The sequence below is a fragment of the Protopterus annectens genome, chromosome 4.part0 (assembly GCF_019279795.1).
Source record: "Protopterus annectens isolate FY-2018-M chromosome 4.part0, PAN1.0, whole genome shotgun sequence".
NCBI lineage: Eukaryota > Metazoa > Chordata > Ceratodontiformes > Protopteridae > Protopterus > Protopterus annectens.
This window is the reverse complement of record NC_056733.1, coordinates 117056532-117078959: the sequence shown is the minus strand read 5'-3', so window position 1 is coordinate 117078959 and position 22428 is coordinate 117056532. Positions and strand designations below refer to the sequence as shown.

The 22428-nt window shown below is 45.2% G+C and overlaps 1 protein-coding gene across 1 annotated transcript in view; it reads left to right on the top strand.

Moving 5' to 3' along the window:
- The window catches only part of LOC122800224, a 965447-nt gene that overhangs the window by 804923 nt on the left and 138096 nt on the right, over positions 1-22428 (top strand). Inside the window, exon 5 of the mRNA XM_044069717.1 lies at positions 22073-22369. Coding sequence (XP_043925652.1) covers positions 22073-22369 — 297 coding nt within the window. The remainder of the gene's footprint in view (positions 1-22072; positions 22370-22428) is intronic.

Genomic DNA, 22428 nt, shown 5'->3' with positions numbered 1-22428 from the left:
GAAAAAAAAATGAAATAAACGGTGCCTCAAAACAATTGTCAACCTAGATGAAAGAATCACAGGCAAGCCATTTCTGAGGTTACACACTGACAACTGAGGAAAAAGAAAAAGTGGAAAAGAAAGGTTTTATTCACCTTATCATTTTCCCCTCCCTCCAGCCACTCACATGATCATAATGGTTGCCTAGAACATCCAACCCTTCAATTCTTTCTTACTCTCTCATTCCAGACCATATAGTTTCTGTCCCTATAAGACAATATGCCAAGTTACATCTATTTGTATGAGATGACATTATTTCTCATTCCTAGACAATACTAAAAAGAACTAAAGGAACTAATATTTCAGTACTTCAGCACTGCTGACTCAAGTCTACTGGAGCCAATGAATCTGTCAAGTTTTTAACTTGCAGGCCTCTACATGGCAGTTAATGCATCTTATTAGCCTTTTTAAAGTTACAACAGTCATTAACATCCATCCTAGTCTTGCCCTAGTAAAACCCATGCAACTTCCTCTCTTCTCTGCAGTTAGAGTTATATGTTCTCAGATTAGAAAATCTTTCTTAAAGTGCAAAATTACCCAAACAATTATTTCATTTCACAAATCCAGCAATATGTCAAATATTATTTCCTTGACATAATAAATGTAAATCACTGCCCATATAATCTTTTTTTTTTTTTTTATTTTTTACTTTACAATATTCAGATATTGGCAAAATGGCAAAAATGTTAATTGTGAAGTGAAGGCAAAGCACACTACAATCCTAAAGAGCACCGCTAACACACACATACATGCTCTTCATAGTGCTCAGAGATCTATGAACCTCTCGCCTTGTGCTTGAATCTAGATTCTTCACCCTTAAGGCTTCCTCAGCACATGTTCCTTCTTGGCACCCTCACCTCATGCAACCTTTCTCTAACTGCACAAGCAGCTCCTGCAGTGCCCCGCCTGCCGACTAGGCACCAGATACTTACAGGTACCGGTTCTCTCCGTTAGTGAACTCTCTCATGGAGAGCTGCAGTTTGTTCCTTAGACACTGCCCACATATGATTTAGTTGTAAGTTATACTACTTAATTAAATGACCAAACAGAATTTCAATTACAAGTTCTGTTTGGTCATTTAATAGTAAGTACATGTGTAATATGCATGAGACACTAACTTCAACTGATTACGCCCTTCATATTGCTGGTTGCAGACAAATTAGCAGTCAAAAGTTTAGATGCAGACACCCAAAGGGAGACTCCCTGAATATGCAGACAGCATCGCTCATCTCTGCTCCCATTCAAACCACAATGTAAGATGGAAAGTAAACATGAGAGCTCTCCATGTGAAGGTGAAATGTACTTTATATGTAGATGAAACTAATACATTATAGAAGGCAAGCAAGCAACTCTGCAGGTGTGAATACAGAATGGAAGGCATTCGCATCTGCATAGTTTAGTCACTTGCTTGCCGTTCGTGGTTGCCTGATTTAAAAAAGTCGTATTCAACTGCATCTGCATCTCTCTCTCTCTTTTTTTTTTTTTTTTTTTTTTAATAGAAGATGAGCTGCTTAGTATGCAAATGCTCAAACACCCCCCCACACACACACACACACACACACACCCTACAGTTCTGGCATCCATGGATCAAGTTTGTGAAAGTTGTATAAAGTTTATGTACAGCTGATGGGTGTTCAGCACTAACTTTCCCTCCATGTTTTCTTAAAGTTATATCACTATTACGTCTAGCATTAAGTCTCATTGGGTTCTGGTGCCACTGTTTATTATTGCAAAAAGATCAGAATGTAGCACTTCTGGGGTAGCGTTTCTTTAACTGCACCATTCTTGTCATTCTCTGGCACTTTGGCAGAAACAGTGACCGCCCTGCAAGTCATGGCTGACTGTTCAGGTGCAGATTGCCATCTATTTTGAATAGTACGATCTAGCTGTAACACACGCACATACCTCGTCAGTCCATCCTGTAAAAGGATGGAGGTGCCATATCTGCAATACATCTATTGATTAATAATTCTTGGCTATTTGTGACATCATCGTGAATTGGATTAGTGCATTTTTGTGGGTTTTGGCTGGAGAAGGACACGTTTCTGTATTTTCAAAACTGGCTAATCTGGTATAGGAAATTATAATTACTTTTCTGTTTTCACGTCAAACTTGTGTTTTTTTTTTCAGTCTTGTAAAAAGCTTCTTTCATAAAACAAGGGCAGCTCTAGGGTGTGTAATTTGCTTACCTTCTGAACTTTTTACAGGGCACCTTATTCATTGTTTCCAAGACGAAAGGTGTGTGACGCAAGTGGTGGCTTGGATTGCAAGAATCCAATTGGCTGGCACCACTTGCTTTATCAAGAACGTTTAAACATGATTTAAACACATTTAAACATGATTTTCTACAAGAACTTTAATGTGAACTTAACATAAAAACACATTGAATCATAACTATATAAGGTAATTTACACATTCAGTTAAGATTTCTGCGTGTTTTACGTTAAGCTCAGCTACAAATCTTTTAGCACAGTTTCTGACACTTGTGGAAGGCACTCGGGGGTAACAGCTTGCAATTATCTTCTCATGGTGTGCTCGGAGGTACAGAGGCGCTAATGAGAAGGTACTCTGGGTTAATGAGTTAAAGGAAGCTTACCTGCACATCCCAATAAGGGAGTCTTGCAAAAAAATACCTACACTTCAGAGCAGGCTACATGCACTATCAGATGATGTTCGTGTTTCACTGTTGCAGTCATCACATTTGGATTATCTGCTTGCAGGTAGCCTTCAGTCATCCTGATTGTCAAAGTCTTGGATCCTGCGTCGGTTGCTGTCTCATCTTCCATTATGTCAGGTAGTCAGGGGTACAAAGCAAGCAGCCGATGCCATTACATCAGTCTTTCTTGCCGTGCGGTGCCCGAAGCAGAAGCAGTTCACAAGTGCTAGTCGGCAGATTCCTGAAATTTTCGTTTTCGAGTTTCAGATCCTAAGTCTTCAACTAAGCTAAGTACCCCGTTGGGGATCCTTTTTCTTGCTCTAAACCAATGTCAGTAAAAGTTAACAGTTGTATTTCTTGTGGAAAGCAAATACCTCAAAGATTTTCATTTGTACTGCATTCCTTGCCTAGGCCCAGACCACGACATACCTCGCTGTCAGTTTTGTGCCTTATTCAAACCTTGTACTATTTGTCGTCTGTTCATTTTCGCATCTAAATACTTTGGTACTCAGCTCCGTTATCCAGAAATGGCTTCGGTAAGCCACCCAGCTACCGACATTCTGAAAAACCGTAAAGATAAAGACAGACCGCATAGGTCCAAAGCTGATGACAACTCTTCTAAGCTAGTCGCCAGTTTGCCGGTACTCAGTGAGGCACTTTCGCAGCCCCTGATACCCTCTACTTCAGATTTGCAGGCTTTTACTGAGACCCATTTAGAGTCCTGTATGCCACGTGATGATTCTTCAACTGTGGAACTTGCGGGTGTCTGTACCTTGGATGATGGGTCTGTAGCGGCTGTGCAGGAACCAGCTTCTGAGGGTGTATTCAGGCCTACTGACTTGCATATTAAACCAACGCCATCTTCTTCTTCAAGGCCTAAAACTCGAGCCATGCCCAGAAAACCGACTCCCAGACCACATGGTCAGGCCCCTATGCCTAAAAAAATAAAAATGATAAGAATGGCTGAAGACCTTATTACTCTAATCAGGGGAAGCCACCTTTCTCCCTCTAAGAGACCCGAGGATAGATTTTCCTTCTGATTCTTCTGATCAGGATTCTGAAATTTCTGTTTTCTCTGATGACCAGGATTTGCCCTTGGCTACCAATGAGGATTCTTATGCAGAGGACTCCATTCCCTCTGCTTCCCCTCCAGAGGGTTTCTCTTTTGGTGAAACCTTGCATACTCTGGGAAAGCCAGGAGTACTCTGACTCTAAAAAGAAGCTAAGGAAATTCTTGCTCCTGCCTCAACACAGGCCTTTAGATAGCCCTCCTGTACTGGACATAGTGGATGATGCCTTCTCGGAATCTAGCCTGGCCCTTGACACTCCCAGAAAACCTGATGGGTATTATTGGGTACCTGACTCTCAAAAGTTCATTTTTAAAAATCCTACTGTGGATCCTGAGACCATTTCACAGGGAGCCAAGGGCATTAAGGCTACTACTGCCAAAATCCCTATCCCCTCTGATAGAGATTCAGGGCGCTGGATAGATGGGGTAAGAAGGTATACACTTCTGCAACTGTGGCCATTAGGACCGTAAACTGCCAGTTTCATATGTTAAAGTAGCAGCAGCATATTATTGGATTGCTTAAACAGAAACTGATGTTGATTCCTGACTGTGCTGAAAATAAAGAATTACAGGATTTAATGCCTTCTGCTGAAGAAGTTGGAAAACGTACTTTGCAGTGTGGTTTTGATTCATTAGAGGCATCTTGCAGGGCTACTGTCACTGGGTCTGTACTTAGAAGGCATGCTTGGTTTAAGGAGCAATCTTTGCCAGATCATGTTAAAGCTAAATTACTGGATGCTCCCTTAAACCAAGACTGCCTGTTTAGCAACAAAGCAGAAGTAGTACTTAAGATGGAGGAAAAAGCTAAAATCTGTGCAAACTGTTAGATTTCCTGCAAGTACAGCCTCCCAGATTTAGTAGGCATTGACCCTCTACAAATTGGTCCTTTCCTGCCTCTTCCAGGCTTTCTCAGTCCAAACCCAGAACCAGCAGAACACACAGGCTTCAGTCCCAAGGTACTCAAAGGCCTAAGTAGTGGGGGGCTCCCACTTCCAAATCTGGGAGTAGTAAGACTCCCCCCTATGGTAAACTGTCTCAATAACTTAGCTTTAAACCTTCAAAGCCCAGCTCAACTGACTGTTCCTTTAGGGGGAAAGATCGCCCTGCATGCAAAAAATTGGGAACTCATTACCCAGGACAAATGGGTTTTAAATATAGTTTCCCCAAGGATGCAGATTCCACTTCTACTCCTTGCCAACCCCACACAGTTGGCCAGACCTACCCCTAAATCAGTGGGCAGAGGCTCAAAAGCAAGTTCTTTCTCTTTTAAGCATCAGGGCTATTCAGCCTGTCCCAGAAGAAGAATCGGGACAAGGTTTCTACTCAAGACTTTTCCTGGTACTCAGAAAAGACAATTCCTGGTGTCCTATCCTGGACCTGTGTATCCTAAACACTATTGGTAATCCCAAAATTCAAGATGCTAACTCTGCGACTGCTTCCCATGCTAGGCAAAAATGCCTGGTTGGCAACACTGGTTTTAAGGGAAGCCTACCTGCGCATTCCAATAAGGGAATCTTTCAGAAGATACCTACGCTTCAGAGCAGGTTACGTACACTATCAGTTCACTGCACTGCCCTTTGGCTTATCTACTGCGCTCAGGGCTTTCACAAAGTGCCTAGCTCCAGTCATTGCATTTTGCAGGCAAAGAAATATTCATATATACACATACCTGGACAATTGTCTAATTCACGCAGAAAGCCAGGACAATAGTATTAAATCATCTGGCATTTGTAAAGAAATTGCTAACTTCTCTGAGGTGCACCATAAAAGAATAAAAATCACATCTTGCACCCTGCCAGCAAATTATATTCCTGGGAGCAAGCTTGAATACAACTTCCCAGATTGCCTACCTCACGCCAGAGAAACAAGTTCATTTGACAGCCTACTACAAACTGCTGGCCACAAAGACCCAGCTATCTGCAAGGAAAATACTGCAAGCCCTGGGGTTCATGGCCTCTTGCATTCTAATAATTCCATATGCAAGACTGCATATGAGGAAACTACAATGCTATTTAAAAAGCCTGTGGTGTCAACATTCTCAGGATCTGGAATCAATGATTCCTGTCATACCTTGTCTGAAGATAGGGTTCCTTTGGTGGGCAGAGGCCTGCCACCAGAACAAGGGACTGCTATTCACTCTACCCCCTGCCGCCCAAACCCTAACAGACTAATCAGACTATGCATGGGGGGCTCACTTAACAGGGCAGTGCATTCAGGACAAATGGAACCAAAGTCAAATGCACCTGCATATCAATCAAAAAGAAATGCTACCTGTACAGAATGCTCTGACAGCCTTCAAGGACCACCTTCTTCCAGGAGAATTATTGTTAAAAACGGACAGCACCACTGTTGTGGCACATAAACAGGGGGGAGCCCACTCATACCCTCTCTGCAGACTAGTCATGGCTCTGTGGAACACAGCCTTGAGCTACCAAGTGCAACTACAGTCTCAGTTCCTACCAGGAAAGCTAAATACACTGGCAGATGACCTAAGCAGAAATCACATGGACCCACATGAATGGAAACTGGAACCAAAGATGTTAAGTTGTCTATCTCGCCTTCATTCTTGCTGGTTGGGTTCTCGGCTCCGACTCTGCCATCTTCTAAAGCTGGAGAGCTACATACTGGCTCGAGGCCTCCCCATATCCCATGATGCCTGGCGCTAGAAGCCCAGATCTCTTTGCCGCTTCTGCTGCGAGGTTGCTCTTCTGGCTTAGGTTGTATAAAACTTTTATATTGTCTTTTTTTCTGTCATAAAACTAGTTAGTTTTAGAGTAGAAATTCTCATTTAGATATATCCTTGGTATTGTAGTTGTTTTCGTATCTGAAGCCTTGTCTTTTCCCCTCAGAAACTCGTTTTTTAGAGAGTTACCCTCCCCCTTTCTCTTTCCTTTTCCTCTTAAGGTTTTCCGTTTAAGTTAGAGGATAACCTTACCTCTAAAAGGTTTCCGTTTAAGTTAGAGGATCATCTTTTTTTCTCTCTCTCTCTCCCCTTTAAAAAAAAAAATCTTTTATTACTGTTAGTTTAGCTATTGTTAATTATAGTTGTTTTAGTGTAGTTTGGTTCTGGTAACTGTAGTGTATTTTTGTTGTGGGTTAGTTACCTTAACCCTTTGGTGTGTGTGTGTTTTTCCTTGGTTTTTCTTCTTTCAAGATGTCCAAGGATCCTAAGCTGTCCGGATTCAAGAAGTGTGACTCATGCTGTCAGAAGATGTCTCTGACAGATGGTCACACTTCTTGTGTTTATTGTCTGGGCGCCGTGCACCTGCAGGACTTTTGCTCGATTTACCATGCATTCAGTCCAGGAGTCCTGCAGGAGCGCAAAAATAAGTTGATCCTTAGAGGTTTATTTAAACCTCAAGATTCACCGGCTAAGGCTCAGCCCGTGAAATCTTCCAGGGCACCTAAACCTTCGGCTCCCAGTTCGGAGCCATCGTTGGGTGAACCTGTGCCTTCCATCTCAGCTACGGCTGGAACTGATGCTCTTCCCTCCCAGTCGGCTCCGATACGTTCTTCGGAGCCCTCTGAGAGTCGAAAAAGGTCTAGAATCTCCTTCTCTGGAGTCGATACGCTCGGCTCCGAGATCACCTCTGCTCCAATCAGAGCATAGTCATCACTCATCCCTCTCTTCTCGGTCCTCAAGACTTTCGGACCATGACTTGGAAAGAGTGGTCAGTAGACTGTTAAAATCGCAGGCCCTTGCTAAAATGTTGTCCACATCTGCAGATATTCCTCTTCCTCCGACTCGCCCTTTGAGCTCGGACCTGGAGTTTGTTGGGGTTCGAGTCGTGGAACCGTCGGCTCTGATACCTTCCCCTTTGGTTCCTTCGTCGGCTCCGATCACTTCCATGGTTCCATCCCTGGAGAGATCTGGGCACCGGGACTCCCTTGTCGGCTCCGTGGGGGGCGAGTGGCATCGGACCTTGTCCGACCCTGCTCTCCCCCTCGGAGCTTCAGCTCGGCTCCCACATCAGCCTCGGAGCCGTCCCCCTCAGTGTGGAGAGGGATTCTGATTTCTTCCGAACCGGACCCCTCTCTGCGTTCCGGTAGGGATGCCTTCGAGGTGATGAGGAGTGTACTGGCCCCTGAGCCAGTCCCACGATCAACCCCATCGGCTCCTCCCCCTATGGTGCCTGCATCAGTCTCTGTCTCTCTTCCAGACCCCAAGTGTGGGGATCCAGCGGCCCAGGACACCCCTTTGGGTGTATCTTCCTCTTCCGAGGCCTCCCCTGATCATTCAGAGAAGCCACCTCATAAGAGGAAATGCAAGAGGAAGCATGTTGACTCCCCTGAGTTTGTCACTTCAGATACCGACTTAGAGATTTCGGAGGGGTCCCCGAGATCCCCCTCTGAAGATGTTTCCTTCTCAGACATACTTGAGATGCTTAGGCAGAGGGGGAACTGGACTGCCCTAAGCCCTTCTGAGGATGAGTCCGTATTCCTAGACGTGTTTGGATCCCGACCTTCCACCTCTTGGGTGTCTCCGCCTTTTGACCCACTAATGTCTGTGGTGGCTCGGAAGGCGTGGTCAGCTCCAGACAGTGGAACCGACCCCCAGAAAGCCAGCTGAATTCATTACTGCACCACAGGACAAGCAATTTTTGACCAAAGGGGTCCCCGTTGATGTCATGGTGTTAGCGGCGGCCACAAAGGAGTTGGCTGAAACTTCATCTGTCTATCCCCCTAATAAGGAGTCTAGGACGATGGACAGATATGGGAAACGGATGATGTTAAGTTGTCTATCTCGCCTTCATTCTTGCTGGATGGGTTCGGAGCCGATCCTCGGCTCCAACTCGGCCATTCTAAAAGCTCGAGAGCTAGTTCCACCGGCTCGAGGCTCCCCTATATCCCACAATGCTAGGCGGTAACTCCTCAGATCTCGTTTGCCGCTACAGCGATAGACGTGCTTTTTCAACCGGCTCGTCAGGTTAGTTGAAATATTTAGTTGTATCACAGAATAGACCCCTTTTAAGTTAGTTTTTCCTCATAGTTTTAAAAGTTAAATAGTTTACTCCCCCTTATAGTCAAGTTTCCCCAGTTTTTCTCCTAAATTTCCTAATTTTATTCCCTTGGGCTTTAGGCCCAGTCCCTCCCTTCCTTAGTAGTTGGAGTGACTGTGTTTTTGTAGGGATTTAATTTCTAATTACTAACTTTTAATTTAAAAATTTTACAAGTGTAATCGGTGTGTGTGTTTGTGGTTGCACTTTGACTTTTTCTTGGACATGTCCAAAGAATCGAAGGTCTCAGGCTTCAAGAAGTGTGACTCGTGCTGTCAGAAGATGTCTCTGACAGACGGTCACACTTCTTGTGTATACTGCCTGGGGCCTTTGCACCTGCAGGACTCATGTGCTGTTTGCCATGGCTTCAGCCCTAGAGTCCTGCAGGAGTGAAAAAATAAACTCATATTAAGGGGCTTATTGAAGCCTGAGGGTCCCTCGACTCAATCCTCGGGGAAACCCTCTAAGCCTTCCAGACCTTCAGCTCCGGTCTCTGAGCCGTCTTCTGGGGGTCCAAAGGCTGTTCGAACATCGGCTCCGGCCGGAGCCGATGAATCTCGAACACATGCCCCTACTATTTCCTCTGCTCCGGCCGGAGCCGAGGAAGACATAACTGAGTCGGCTCCGATCAAGTTGTCGGAACCAACATCTAGAAAAAGGTCCCGATCTCCATCTATCGGCTCCGTTCATTCGGCTCCAGCATCACCTTTGCTGTCTGAACGGAGCCATAGATCTCACTCCTCTAGGTCTTCCAGACTATCGGATCATGACCTTCAGAGAGTAGTGAGTCGACTTCTTAAGTCCGAGGCACTGGCCCAGATGCTTCAAAGTTCGACTCAACAGTCAAGAACTATTCCCATTGCTCAAAATGTTCCTCCTCTGACTCTTCTGAGTTCGGAGCCGGGGCGGCTCGGACCCGAGACTGTGGTGGCGTCAGAACCGATACCTTTGTCTTCGGTGCAGTCGTCTGCTCCGATGTCTTCCTTGGAAGAATCTCGGCGCCGGATTTCCCTCGTCAGCTCCGAGGGGGCGAGTGGCATCAGACCCTTGTCCGACCCCGCTGTCCCTCTCTGTGCTTCGGCGCTGGTGAGTTCGGCTCCATCGGCCTCGGAGCCATCATTGTCGGTGCCGGGGGAGGTTTTCAGCTTTTTGGAGCGGAGACCTCCGGCTCTGCCTGACAGGGGTGCCTTCGAGGTCATGAGGAGCGTGTTAGAACCAGGTTCAACTCCACAGTCGGCTCCTTCTGCCCCTCCCTCCACGGTGCCTCCGGTGATTTCTGCTCACTCTCTCATCCCCGACCGTAGAGAGCCAGCTCCTCAAGTTTCCCCAGTGGGGATCTCCTCCTCTTCCGCGGCCTCTCCTGACCCGGTAGGAGAGCCCCCTAGGAAGAGGCAGTGCAAGAGGAAGCACATTGACTCCCCTGAGTCTGTCACCTCTGACACTGATTTCGAGGATTCTGAAGGTTCCCCTCGTTCCCCCTCTGAAGATGTCTCCTTTACAGACATCCTCGAGATCTTAAAACAGAGGGGGAATTGGCCAGCCCTCAACCCTTCAGAGGATGAATCAGTGTATCTTGAGGCATTTGGCTCTCGCCCTTCCACCTCCTGGGTGTCCCCTCCCTTTGACCCCCTTATGCAAGTGGTGGCAAAGAAGGCCTGGGCGGCTCCTGATTCAGTGGAACCCACCCCCAGGAGACCAGCAAAATTTATCACTGCCCCCAAGGACAAAGAATTTTTAACCAAAGGCGTCTCTGTTGATGCTATGGTGGTGGCTGCGGCCACCAAGAAGGAGTTAGCTGATCCTTCGGTGCCTGTTCATCCTTCTAACAAGGAGTCTAGGTCGATGGACAGGTACGGGAAGCGGATGTTCTCGTCGGCGACCTTTACTGTGCGCTCGCTGAATTACCTGTGTCATTTCACTCGTCTTCAGAGGGATTTGCTCAAGGAAGCGAGCGAAATGTTAAAGCACCCAACAGCTGCGGGTTTTCAGGATAGGATGAACTCTCAGCTGGCAACCTTTAATTCTATAACTAACTCCTCCATGCGCCTCCTTTCATATGCGGCGGATGGAGCAAGTAGAGCGGCAGGTACAGGTGTAGCCTTGCGTCGGCACGCCTGGATGCGGCTATGTATCTTTGTGGACCCTTTCAAGGCGTCCTTCACTAATTCCCCCTTTGATGGATCATCCCTCTTTGGTCCTCAAGTGAAGGAAACCCTGACTAGGTGCGAGACTGATGGCAAAACTCTCTCTGCCGTCAGAGTCCGTTTTTCTACTCCTTCTAGGCCTTACCCCAAAGGCCAGAAAGGGGGAAAGATGTGGTTCCGCAAACAATCTCAGGGAGATTTGCCTGACGCACAGAGTCGATTCCCCTCTAGAGGCAGAGGGGGGAACAATAATGGTAGACGCCGTCCTAGAGGCAGAGGGGGCCCGCAGAATCAGGGCAGTCGAGAATCCTTTTCCGACCAGCCTTTTCAGCATCCCTGAGGTGTTGCCCGACTGTCCACCTTCGGAGGCAGTCGGGGGAAGATTATCGCTGTACCCAGAAGCCTGGCTATCCGTAACTCAAGACAAGTGGGTACAGTATCATTTCCGAAGGCTACAGAATCCCATTCCTTTTCATTCCGAAGCAATCCAAAAAATCCCTTCCAGACGTTCCACCCAGTCAAAGGGAGTAAGCAGCATTAGAAATTTCAAAGCTGCTCGCAAAAAGAGCCATTCAACCAGTTCCAGCAGACCAAACAGGATCCGGAATCTACTCCAAATTCTTTTTGGTTCCAAAGAAAACAGGGGACTGGAGACCCATTTTGGATCTCAGCAACTTGAACAAGTTTGTCAAGAAAACAAAGTTCCGGATGGTCACGCTGCAGTCCATTCTACCCCTTTTGGGGCGGGACAACTGGATGTGCTCGATAGATCTCCAGGACGTGTACTATCACATCAGAATGAGTCAACGCTCCAGGAGATTCCTCCGCTTCAGGCTGGGAACCAGTCATTTCCAATTCAGAGCCCTGCCCTTTGGTCTCACTACAGCCCCCCCCGAGTGTTTACCGAATGCATGGCAGTGGTAGCCTCTCATCCGAGACGACAAGGATTCCAGGTGTTTCCTAATTTAGACTACTGGCTCCTTACAGCCCCCACCAAGCATCTTTTGCTTCTCGCCAGAGACTACGCCTTTCACACGTCAGACACTAGGCATTTCAATAAATTACGAAAAGTCTGTCTTGTCGCCTTGTCGTGTTATTACCTTTATAGGTGCAAATCTAGACAGTCAACATGTCAGCCAGACTCACAGAGCAGAGAATAGCAGATATACACAGACCGGTCTCTCTTGTCTTGCAGAGCAACAAAGTCAAAGCCAGATTGATCCTGAAAGTCTTAGGGATTATGGCAGCGGCCATCCCTCTTCTGCCATTAGCTCGCTTCCATATGAGAATTTTACAATGGATGCTTTTCACACAATGGTCTTTCCAACGACTTCCAATGTCCCATCCTATCCGGATAACTCAATCGTGCAAGAATCATCTCTCTTGGTGGATCACATCTCCCCAGCTCCACCTAGGGAGACCTTTCGTCCCTTCCCCTCCGGTTGCTACAGTGACAACGGACGCCTCCCTGATCGGGTGGGGGTGGCATTACCAGGGTAGGACGGTCCAAGGCATGTGGCAACCTTTCGAGTGCCACTTGCACATAAATGTCCTAGAGATGAGAACAGTGCTTCAAGCGTTGCAAGCCTTACAAGACTCTCTTCCCAAGGGAACTATAGCAATTCAGACAGACAATATGTCTGTAGTGTGGTACATCAACAAACAAGGCAGAACCAGATCTTACCCCCTATGTCGAGAGGCACTCGGACTGTGGCAAAGGGCGATTTCTTCTCAGCGGTTTCTGTTAGCAACGCACATTCCCGGGAAGTCCAATGTGATTGCAGACAAATTGAGCAGAGCTATTCTCATGCCTCACGAGTGGTCTCTGAAGAATTCAGTGTTGGAGAAAGTTTTTCGAAAGTGGGGCCGGCCTTGCTGCGACCTTTTCGCTACTCCCCAAAACAGCAAGTGCGACGATTTTTCACCCTCTTTCCCCAACCAGGCCACCCCAGCAGAGACGCTCTAGTACACGATTGGCCCCGGGGACTTCTGTATGCTTTTCCTCCCTTCCCACTGATATCTCAGCTAATACAGAAAGCCATCGCTCAGAAAGCTTCCATGATCCTTATTGCCCCTTACTGGCCTCGACAGGTTTGGTTCCCGTTTCTCCACCGTTATCTGTTGGAGCAACCTTGGCATCTGGACCCAGTTCCAGACCTCTTGACCCATTAGTCGGGTCAGTTGCACCACTCCCTTCCTTCTCTGAACCTCACAGCGTGGTTCCTCCAATTCCAACTCTAGCCAGGCTTCCTCTGATATCTCGCTCAGAGATATTTTGATAGCCTCTCATAAATCTTCCACTCGGAAGATTTATCATAGCAAGTGGAAACGTTTTTCCTATTGGGCGCAGTCAAAGGATATAGATCCTTTCACTGCTTCCATTCAATCAGTTCTAGACTTTCTAGCCGAACTTTTCCACTCAGGTTCGTCCCCGCCTACCATCAGAGTTCAATTGGCAGCAATATCGAACTTTCATGTTGGAGTCTCAGAGTCATCCATTATGTCTCACAAACTCTGCAAAGCCTTTTTAAAGGGAGTTTTTCTCCTCAAACCACCAATCAGGGATCCTCCTCCTCAATGGGATCTCAACTTGGCTCTGGCGTCCTTAATTCTTCCCCCCTTTGAACCTGCGGCTTCATGTTCAATAAAGTTACTTTCTTGGAAAACACTCTTTTTAGTAGCTATCACTTCAGCTAGAAGAGTCTCTGAACTCCATGCTCTGTGTAGTCGACCCCCTTATCTTGTGTTTCATAAGGATAGGGTGTCCTTGCGTACTAACCAGTCCTTTTTGCCCAAGGTAGCTTCACTGGCAAATTTGAATCAAACCATTGAGCTTCCTGTCTTCTTCCCTAATTCTAATAGGTCAGAACAAACGTTACACTGTTTAGATGTTCATCGCCAACTTAGGTACTATTTAGACAGGACCAAACAATTCAGGAAGTCTGATCAACTGTTTGTTTCTTATGCAGAAGGTAGAATGGGCCTTCCAGTTTCTAAAGTGTCTCTCTCTAGATGGCTTACTTCGTTGATTACCCTTGTGTATGAGATCAGACATCAGCAATTGCCATCCAAACCCAGGGCTCATTCAACTAGAGCTTTAGCCACTTCTATAGCTTTCCAAGATAGGCTGCCTATTGATTCGATTTGTTCTGCAGCTACTTGGGCTTCTCCCCATACCTTCATTTCTCTTAAGTTGGACTTGGCCTCTAGAGACCGAGCCAACTTTGGTTCCACTGTACTCAAGAGTCTGTTCCGATAGGCCACCCGGGACGAGGTGCTAGGGACGCGGTCCCATCCAGCAAGAATGAAGGCAAGATAGACAACTTAACATTTAGAAGTTATGTACCTACCATAACGTTCCATGTTAGTTGTCTTCTTCTCGCCTTCTTTCTTGCGTCCCACCCTCCTTCCCCCTAGCCTGGACAGACCTAGAGGAGTTCTCTTTTGTTCCTTTTATGGAATTTACTTGCTGGGCTTAGCTTTCAAACGAGATCCGAGGAGTTACTGCCTAGCATTGTGGGATATAGGGGAGCCTCGAGCCGGTGGAACTAGCTCTCGAAGTTTGAGTGGCCGAGTCGGAGCCGAGGATCGGCTCCGAACCCATCCAGCAAGAAAGAAGGCGAGAAGAAGACAACTAACATGGAACGTTATGGTAGGTACATAACTTCTAATTTTCTTCAGCAACTTTTTCCATGAAGTCTCTGAATTACTTGTGCCACTTTACTCGTCTACAGAGGGATTTCCTAAAAGAGCTCGGCGATACCCTCCAAGATCCATCAGATGAGGGGGCCTAGGCCAAGGTTGCCTCCCAGCTGTGGTGAACTCCTCCATGAGGCTCATTTCTTATGCAGCCGATGAGGCGAGTAGAGCCGCAGGCACAGGCGTCGCTCTAAGGAGACAGGCTTGGATGCGGCTTTGTAACTTTGCGGAACCTTTCAAAGCGTCTTTCACCAACACCCCCTTTGATGTTTCCTCTCTCTCTGTGGATCACAGGTGTAGGACACCCTTACCAGGTGTGAGCAGGAAGACAAGACTCTCTCTGCTGTAGGAGTCCGTTTTTCCACTCCTTCCAGACCATATCCCAAGGGTCAGAAGAGTGGAAAGATGTGGTTCCGGAAATCCCGGGGAGCCTTGCTGGACACACATGGTGAGTTTCCCTCCAGGGGCAGAGGAGGGAACAATAACGGATGCTGCCCTTGTGGCAGAGAGGGTCTGCAAAACCAGGGCAGCAGAGAATCTTTCTCTGACAAGCCCTTCCAGCATCCCTGAAGGGTTGCCCGGCTGCTCACCTCTGGAGGCAGTCAGGGGAAGATTATCGCTGTACCCTAGAGCCTGGCAAGACATAACACAAGACAAATGGGTACTGTCCGTTATATCCGGAGGCTACATAATTCCCTTTGTTCGCGCTCCTTTCTTGTCGAACAAGTCCCTTCCAGATGTTCCACCCAATCTAAGGGATGAAGCAGTTCAGGAAGTTTCAAAACTGCTAAGAAAAAGGGCCATCCAGCAAGTCCCAGCAGATCAGCAAGGATCCAGAATTTGCTCAAGGTTCTTTTTGGTACCAAAAAAGACAGGGGACTGGAGACCCATTTTGGATCTCAGCAGACTAAACAGGTCTGTACAAAGAACGAAGTTTCGGATGGTCACGCTACAGTCCATTTTACCCTTCCTGGGTCAGGACAATTGGATGTGCTCCATAGATCTTCAGGATGTGTACTACCACATCAAAATGGGCAGGAGCTCCAGAAGATTCCTGCGCTTCCGGCTGGGAGCCAGCCATTATCAGTTCAGAGCTCTGCCCTTTGGTCTCACCACAGCCCCCAGGGTGTTCACCAAATGTATGGCAGTAATTACCGCTCACTTGAGATGGCAAGGATTCCAGGTGTTTCCGTATCTAGACTGGCTCCTCACTGCTACCACCGGGCATCACCTTCTGCAAGCCAGAGACTATACTATCCAGACGTGCTCCAGATTAAGTATCACTATAAATTTCGAAAAATCTGCTTTGTCGCCTTCTCAGTCTATCGCCTTTATAGGCGCAAACGTAAATTCAAAAGACAGGTCAGCCAGCCTTCCACCAGACAGGGTGTTAGTCATTCGGCGGCATGTCCAGGTCTTGTTAGAATGCAAGAGAATTCAAGCCAGGTTCGTCCTCCAAACCCTGGGTCTCATGGCAGCAGCAATCATACTAGTCCCTCTGGCATGTTTTCACATGAGGATCCTCCAATGGCTTCTTTTCACCCAATAGTCCTTCCAGCAGCTTCCCATATCTCACATGATTATTACAGAAGCATGCAAAAAGCACCTTGCGTGGTGGATGGTCTCCTCATTGGTGCCCCTGGGCAGACAATTTGTACTTCCCCCGCCAGTTGCTACTGTGACCACGGATGCCTCCCTGATTGGGTGGGAGGGCATTATCAGGGTAGAACAGTCCAGGGTACCTGGCAACCTCAAAGAGTACTCTCTGCACATAAACGTCTTGGAGATGAGGGCCGTGCTTTTAGTGTTGCAAGCTCTTCAGGACTCTCTTCCTACCGGGACAATTGCAATTTACTCGGACAATATGTCAGTCGTGTGGTACATCAACAAGCAGGACGGAACCAGGTCCTATCCCCTATGTCGAGAAGCACTCGGACTCTGGCAGTGGGCGATTTCTTCAACGGTTTCTGACCGTAACACACATCCCTGGGAAATCCAACGTCATAGCAGACGAGGTTGAGCAGAGCTATTCTCATGCCTTACGAGTGGTCTCTGAATCAAGTAGTAGCGGACCAAATCTTCCGCAAATGGGGGCAACCTTGCTGCGACCTCTTTGCCACCCCCTTCAACAGCAAGAGCAGCAACTTCTTCTCTCTCCTTCCACATCCAGAGCATTCCCCCAGAGACGCTCTCGTCCACGATTGGCCTCAGGGACTTCTGTATGCATTCCCCCCCTTTTCCCCTAATTCCCAAGCTGATACAGAAAGCTACCGTATTGGGTTGCAGAATGATCCTCATTGCCCCATATTGGCCTCTACAAATATGGTTTCCGTTCCTTCATCATTATCTTATCGAGCAGCCTTGGACTCTGGACCCAGCTCCAGACCCCCTGATCCATCAGTCGGGCAGGCTGCATCATTCCCTACAATCTCTCAAGCTCATGGCTTGGTTGTTCCACTTCCAACCCTAGCCAGGCTTCCTGATATCTCCCAATCGGTGCGTGAAATCATTTTATCATCGCACAAGTCTACCACTAGAAAAACGTACGCTAGTAAGTGGAAAAGTTTTTCTTCCTGGGCGGAGGCTAAGAATATAGACCCATTTTCACCCCTGTTCACCACATCCTGAAATTTCTTGCGGAGCTCTTTCATACCGGGTCTGCTTCCACTACAATTAGAGTGCAGTTAGCCGCAATTTCAAATTTTCACATTGGCCTTTCAGAAAGTAGTATAATGTCTCATAAGCTTTGTAAGGCCTTCCTCAAAGGAACCACTCTGCTCAGTTCCCTGGTTAGAGATCATCCACCCCCGTGGGATCTTAATTTGATTCTAGCCTCTCTAATTTTGCCCCCCCTTGAACCTGTAGCTTCCTGTTCTTTGAAATTTTTATCTTGGAAAACACTTTTTCTGGTAGCAATTACTTCAGCGAGAAGAGTTTCTGAACTGCAGGCTCTCTGTATCCGTCCCCCGTACCTAGTGTTCCACAAAAACAGGGTTGCTCTTAGGACTAATCCTTCCTTCCTTCCTATGGTCTCTTCTGAGAATAACTTGAATCAGTCCATTGACCTTCCTGTGTTTTTTTCCATCCATTCCAACAGGGCAGAATACAAGTTACATCAATTAGATGTTCACAGGCAACTGCTCTTTTATTTGCATAGGACTAAGGACTTCAGAAAATCGGATCAGCTTTTCCTCTCTTATGCAGAGGGCAAGCGAGGCCTACCAGTATCAGAAGTAACTTTATCTAGGTAGCTGACTTCTATCATCACCTTTATCTATCAGTTGAGGAATAAAGAATTGCCTGTTAAACCAAAAGGCCACTCCACCAGAGCATTAGCCACTTCTGTTGCGTTTCAAGCTAAGTTGTCCATGGAATCTATTTGTGCAGTGGCCACATGGGCAAACCCTCATACTTTCATCTCGCATTATAAGTTGGACGTGGTTTCCAGGAGCAGAGCTGATTTTGGTTCCACTGTTCTGAAGAGCCTTTTCCACTGAGCCACCCAAGATATTAGGTGCTAGGGACGCTGTCCCAACCAGCAAGAATGAAGGCGATATAGACAACTTACCATAAAGAAGTTATGTACCTACCATAACGTTCCGTGTTAGTTGTCTCCTCTCGCCTTCTTTCTTGCGTCCCACCCTCCATCCCCCTGTCCTACTAGACCGAGAAGAGTTTCTCTATGGATTTACACTGGCTGAGCCTTCTCTGGCTATCCCACTCTACCTGGTAGTCTCTATAGTTGGGCTTTTGTATGATAGGATAGGATTCCTTCATTATTTTGTCTGCTGTTAGTCTTACCAAACTTGATCTGGGTTTCTAGTGCCAGGCATCATGGGATATGGGGAGGCCTCGAGCCAGTATGTAGCTCTCAAGCTTTAGAAGATAGCCGATCCTCAGCTCCGAACCCAATCAGCAGAAAGAAGGCGAGAGGAGACTACTAACATGGAGCGTTATGGTAGGTAAACAAGTTCTTTATATTCAACATGTTGAAAAACAAATGGGGGAGCCCAGAGATAGACCTGTTTGGCTCCCCTCAGAGCGGCCAGTTGGACAAATTCTGGACAAGGACTCCCCACAGACAAGCTTGGAAAGTGGATGCCCTGTCCTTCACCTGGAAAAAAAACATCAGTTTATGCCTTTCCCCCTCTGCCTCTCCTCTCCAAAGTGCTTGTAGAGCTCAAATTGGACAAACCAAGGACAATTCTGATTGCACCAGACTGGCCACGCTAACACTGGTAACCCTCCTCTTGCACAGTGTGTCACTGCTGGCACCATGGCACCTGCGTCAGACCCCTGCCCTGCTGTCCCAGCAGTAGGGCCAGATTCTGCACCCACAGCTTCAAACCCTGAACCTTGCAGCCTGGCTAATTACCTGATCTGTCAGTTACCATCACTCAGTAACCAAGTGATGGATGTCATTCTGGAGGCAAGGAGGCCAAGTACTAGAAAATCCTATGCTGAAAAATGGAAAAGATTCTGTTCTTGGAGCCAAACTCAGGGGAATGGGCACAGTGGTGCCCAGTTTACCTCATATTCTTCAATACTTAACTGCGATTCCCATAGCTTGCTGACAAATGAAGTTTACCTACTCAGATGGAACGTTATGATGAGCACATAACCCACTGCAATATATAGAAACTATTCAAACCCTAAATTAAATCAGCTAATTAAATAAACTCCAGTCCTGACTGGATATTGATCATATAATAATACTTCCAGTCAGAATAATAGTCCATATGTTGGAAGCCACAACCTTTTCAAGTTTTACCCAGAACCATTGTAGTAAATCAAAGACTTCCCAGTAAAGGCCTTCTAGAATATTTGAAATTCCAGTTCATAATAGTCATACCCAAAAAAAGTAATTATTCACCATATAGAACAGTAGAAAAAAACAAACATATCATGCCTTTCAAATAACATTCCTGTTTACAAAAAAAAATTGACAGTTGTCAAGATGGTAAAATGGAACTTGATACCCCAAAATACCTGCCAGTATATACATATGGATAATATCATACTACCTCCATTAAGCGATTGATACGTATATATTATATCAATATTATTCATACACAGAAATGGCATAGAAACATTACTATTAAGTAAAAAAAAAAACCAGTAGCAGAATAATCCAGTGAACTGCTATGAAAAATAAGCTGTTCAAACCTTAAAAAAAGGCAGAAAATACAGAGGGGCTTAGTATTAAACCGTATGTGCGATGCTAGCAAAAACTTTGCTGCCCCTATCAAAGAACCGCAATTTAAGTTGCATTCATTGATTATACACTCATCCACCCAAGGCCGAATGTTCTACTAATATCTCCTCGCGTGTAAAAAATGTAAGTTGTTAGTCTGTTTATCAATGAACAACATTCACCCACAAAATGGTCCAAAGTCCCAACAAAAAGCCACTGTTCTTTAATACGAATAGTGGAGGAACTGTCCGTCACTTCAAACAAAGTACCGGGCCCAAAAGTCAAAAGTTCCCCTAAGGCCATCTTTGAAAGAGACACTGGTTTATTTGTTGTTGATTTTGTTCCAGAATGACATTGCTCTCCTCAAAAAGCATGGTTCACCACACAGGACTCTGAAATCAGACCATTTATGGGTTCCGTATACACAAACCAAGACACTAACCTCATCACACTTTTGAGTCCATTTGAGGATGGCGTCAGTTTGTCGTTGTTAGTTCCATTCCAAAATTATATCACTCTCCTCAAAAAAACCTAGTTTATCTCCCAGGACTCAGGACTCAATCATCAATCATCAAACCATTTGTGGTTTCCGTGTGCCAAAACCAAGACTCTCGCCTCATCGCACGTTGTTTTAACAAGACAAAGCCCTTATTCTACCACTTTGAGTTGACGAAAGCTATCCACAAAGCGAGGAAACTCCACCCAGAATCACCAAATAAACAATTATTCGATAATAAGCCAGTTAAAGGCAAAACTTCACGGTCAAGATATCCAAACCATACCCAATCGGGAAAATATACGAGATGAATCAAACTCTGCTACTAATACTGAAAATGTGTCCCAACACCAGCAGCCAGCAAAGAATACTAAGTCACACCCTAAAAAGCAAGCAAGTACGGCAGGTGCAAACGGTCAAACCAATTCTGTAGAAATCCAAAAAGAAGCCAGCACCACCAAGGGCACAAACTTCAAATAAAAAATTTTTAATAAGTATATATATCAGACCGGTTTCGCCTTATCAGTGACAAACTGCACTGATAAATAGTTGTCGTGTGTGTATGTATGTATATGTATATGTATATATATATATATATATATATATATATATATATATATATATGTGTATATATATGTGTATATATATATATATATATATGTATATATATATATGTATATATATATATATATATGTATATATATATATATATGTATATATGTATATATATATATATATATATATATATATATGTATATATATATATATATATATATATATATATATATGTATGTATGTATATATATGTATGTATATATATGTATGTATACATATATATATATAGACCCAATGATAGAACCAAAAGTCTTTTCCAAATAAACAGAGTTCCAGTGATAGTTTCCAAAGTCCTTCGATATCTCCGAAACGAACACCACCATCCAACGATACATCCAGGACGAAAAGCACCTTAACTAACGAGTTCCAGGATGGAGTTTTCCTTTAATATTTAAAAGTGAAAATACTAAATGACTGGGGCCTCCTGAGTAAATAATTTTTCTCATCCTAATTTTAATTTATTTTACAATATCGTAGTCATCTTCTCACCAACCAGCTGTTCCTTTACCTTCCTGGACTAGTCTTAACATAATGTATTCCTTGCCTTTGAAAGGTCTACCTTCCAATATTTGATCATGCAGTTCTTTGGTGGGATCTTGTTGACAGTAATGGTAATGGGTATCTGAAGTCTGCTTTTGATCAGGAAGCTGTTATCCCAACAGTCATAAATGGGTCAAATGTTTTGGCTTCTCTTACTGTAGTCATGCAGAGAAATCCTTGACATCCCCACTTCCATAAGAATTTACATGACCTTCTCCAAATTAAAAAAATCTGCCTGGAACAAGTCTAAAAGTTTAAGTCTGGCTTCTGCCTCATGTAAGACAGGCTTCAGGAAAGCAATTCCTGCTCCCCTTTCCAACTGAGCTGACATTGTTCCTTATAAAGCTGTGGCAGTGAGATTCCAAGTGGAGGAGGAGGAATAATTCTGAGGAACTGAGAGGGGGCAAATGCATGAATGAGACATAAAACATGCACCTGTAGGATTGTACAGCTGTCATTAAATTTGTGCATCACTGCCTTTTGTAATCTCAAACAGTAGTACATTTGTTAACCACCTTTTGATTTTGATTTTTTAGTTTCTTAGAAAAAATTGTGCTTGCTTTTCTGGAGAAAATTCTAATAGCATTTCAATATTATATTTTCTTTTAAAATTATTTTTCTAGATTTTAAAATGGAAGATGTTCGTCAGACTGTATTAGACCTGTTTTTTTTGCACCCTGATGGATTTCCTGTCAAGCAGCTAGCTTCAATCTTCAGTCAGCGATATAGAAGAAATTTGACTGTGTCACATTATGGCTTTAAGTCAGTGCAGAATTTTGTGGAATCCATGTGTGATGTCATTTGTATTGAAAATGGCATCATGAGGCCCATTAGTCGTCAGTCTGGAGTTAGAGAAGATGCACCTCAGGGTCGGATTATTAGTCTGCCATCTCCTGCACATCAACAAATGGGAACAAAAGGTACTGTGCAGTGTTTTTTAAATTCATGTTAATGGAATCTATAACTAGTACAGGACTTT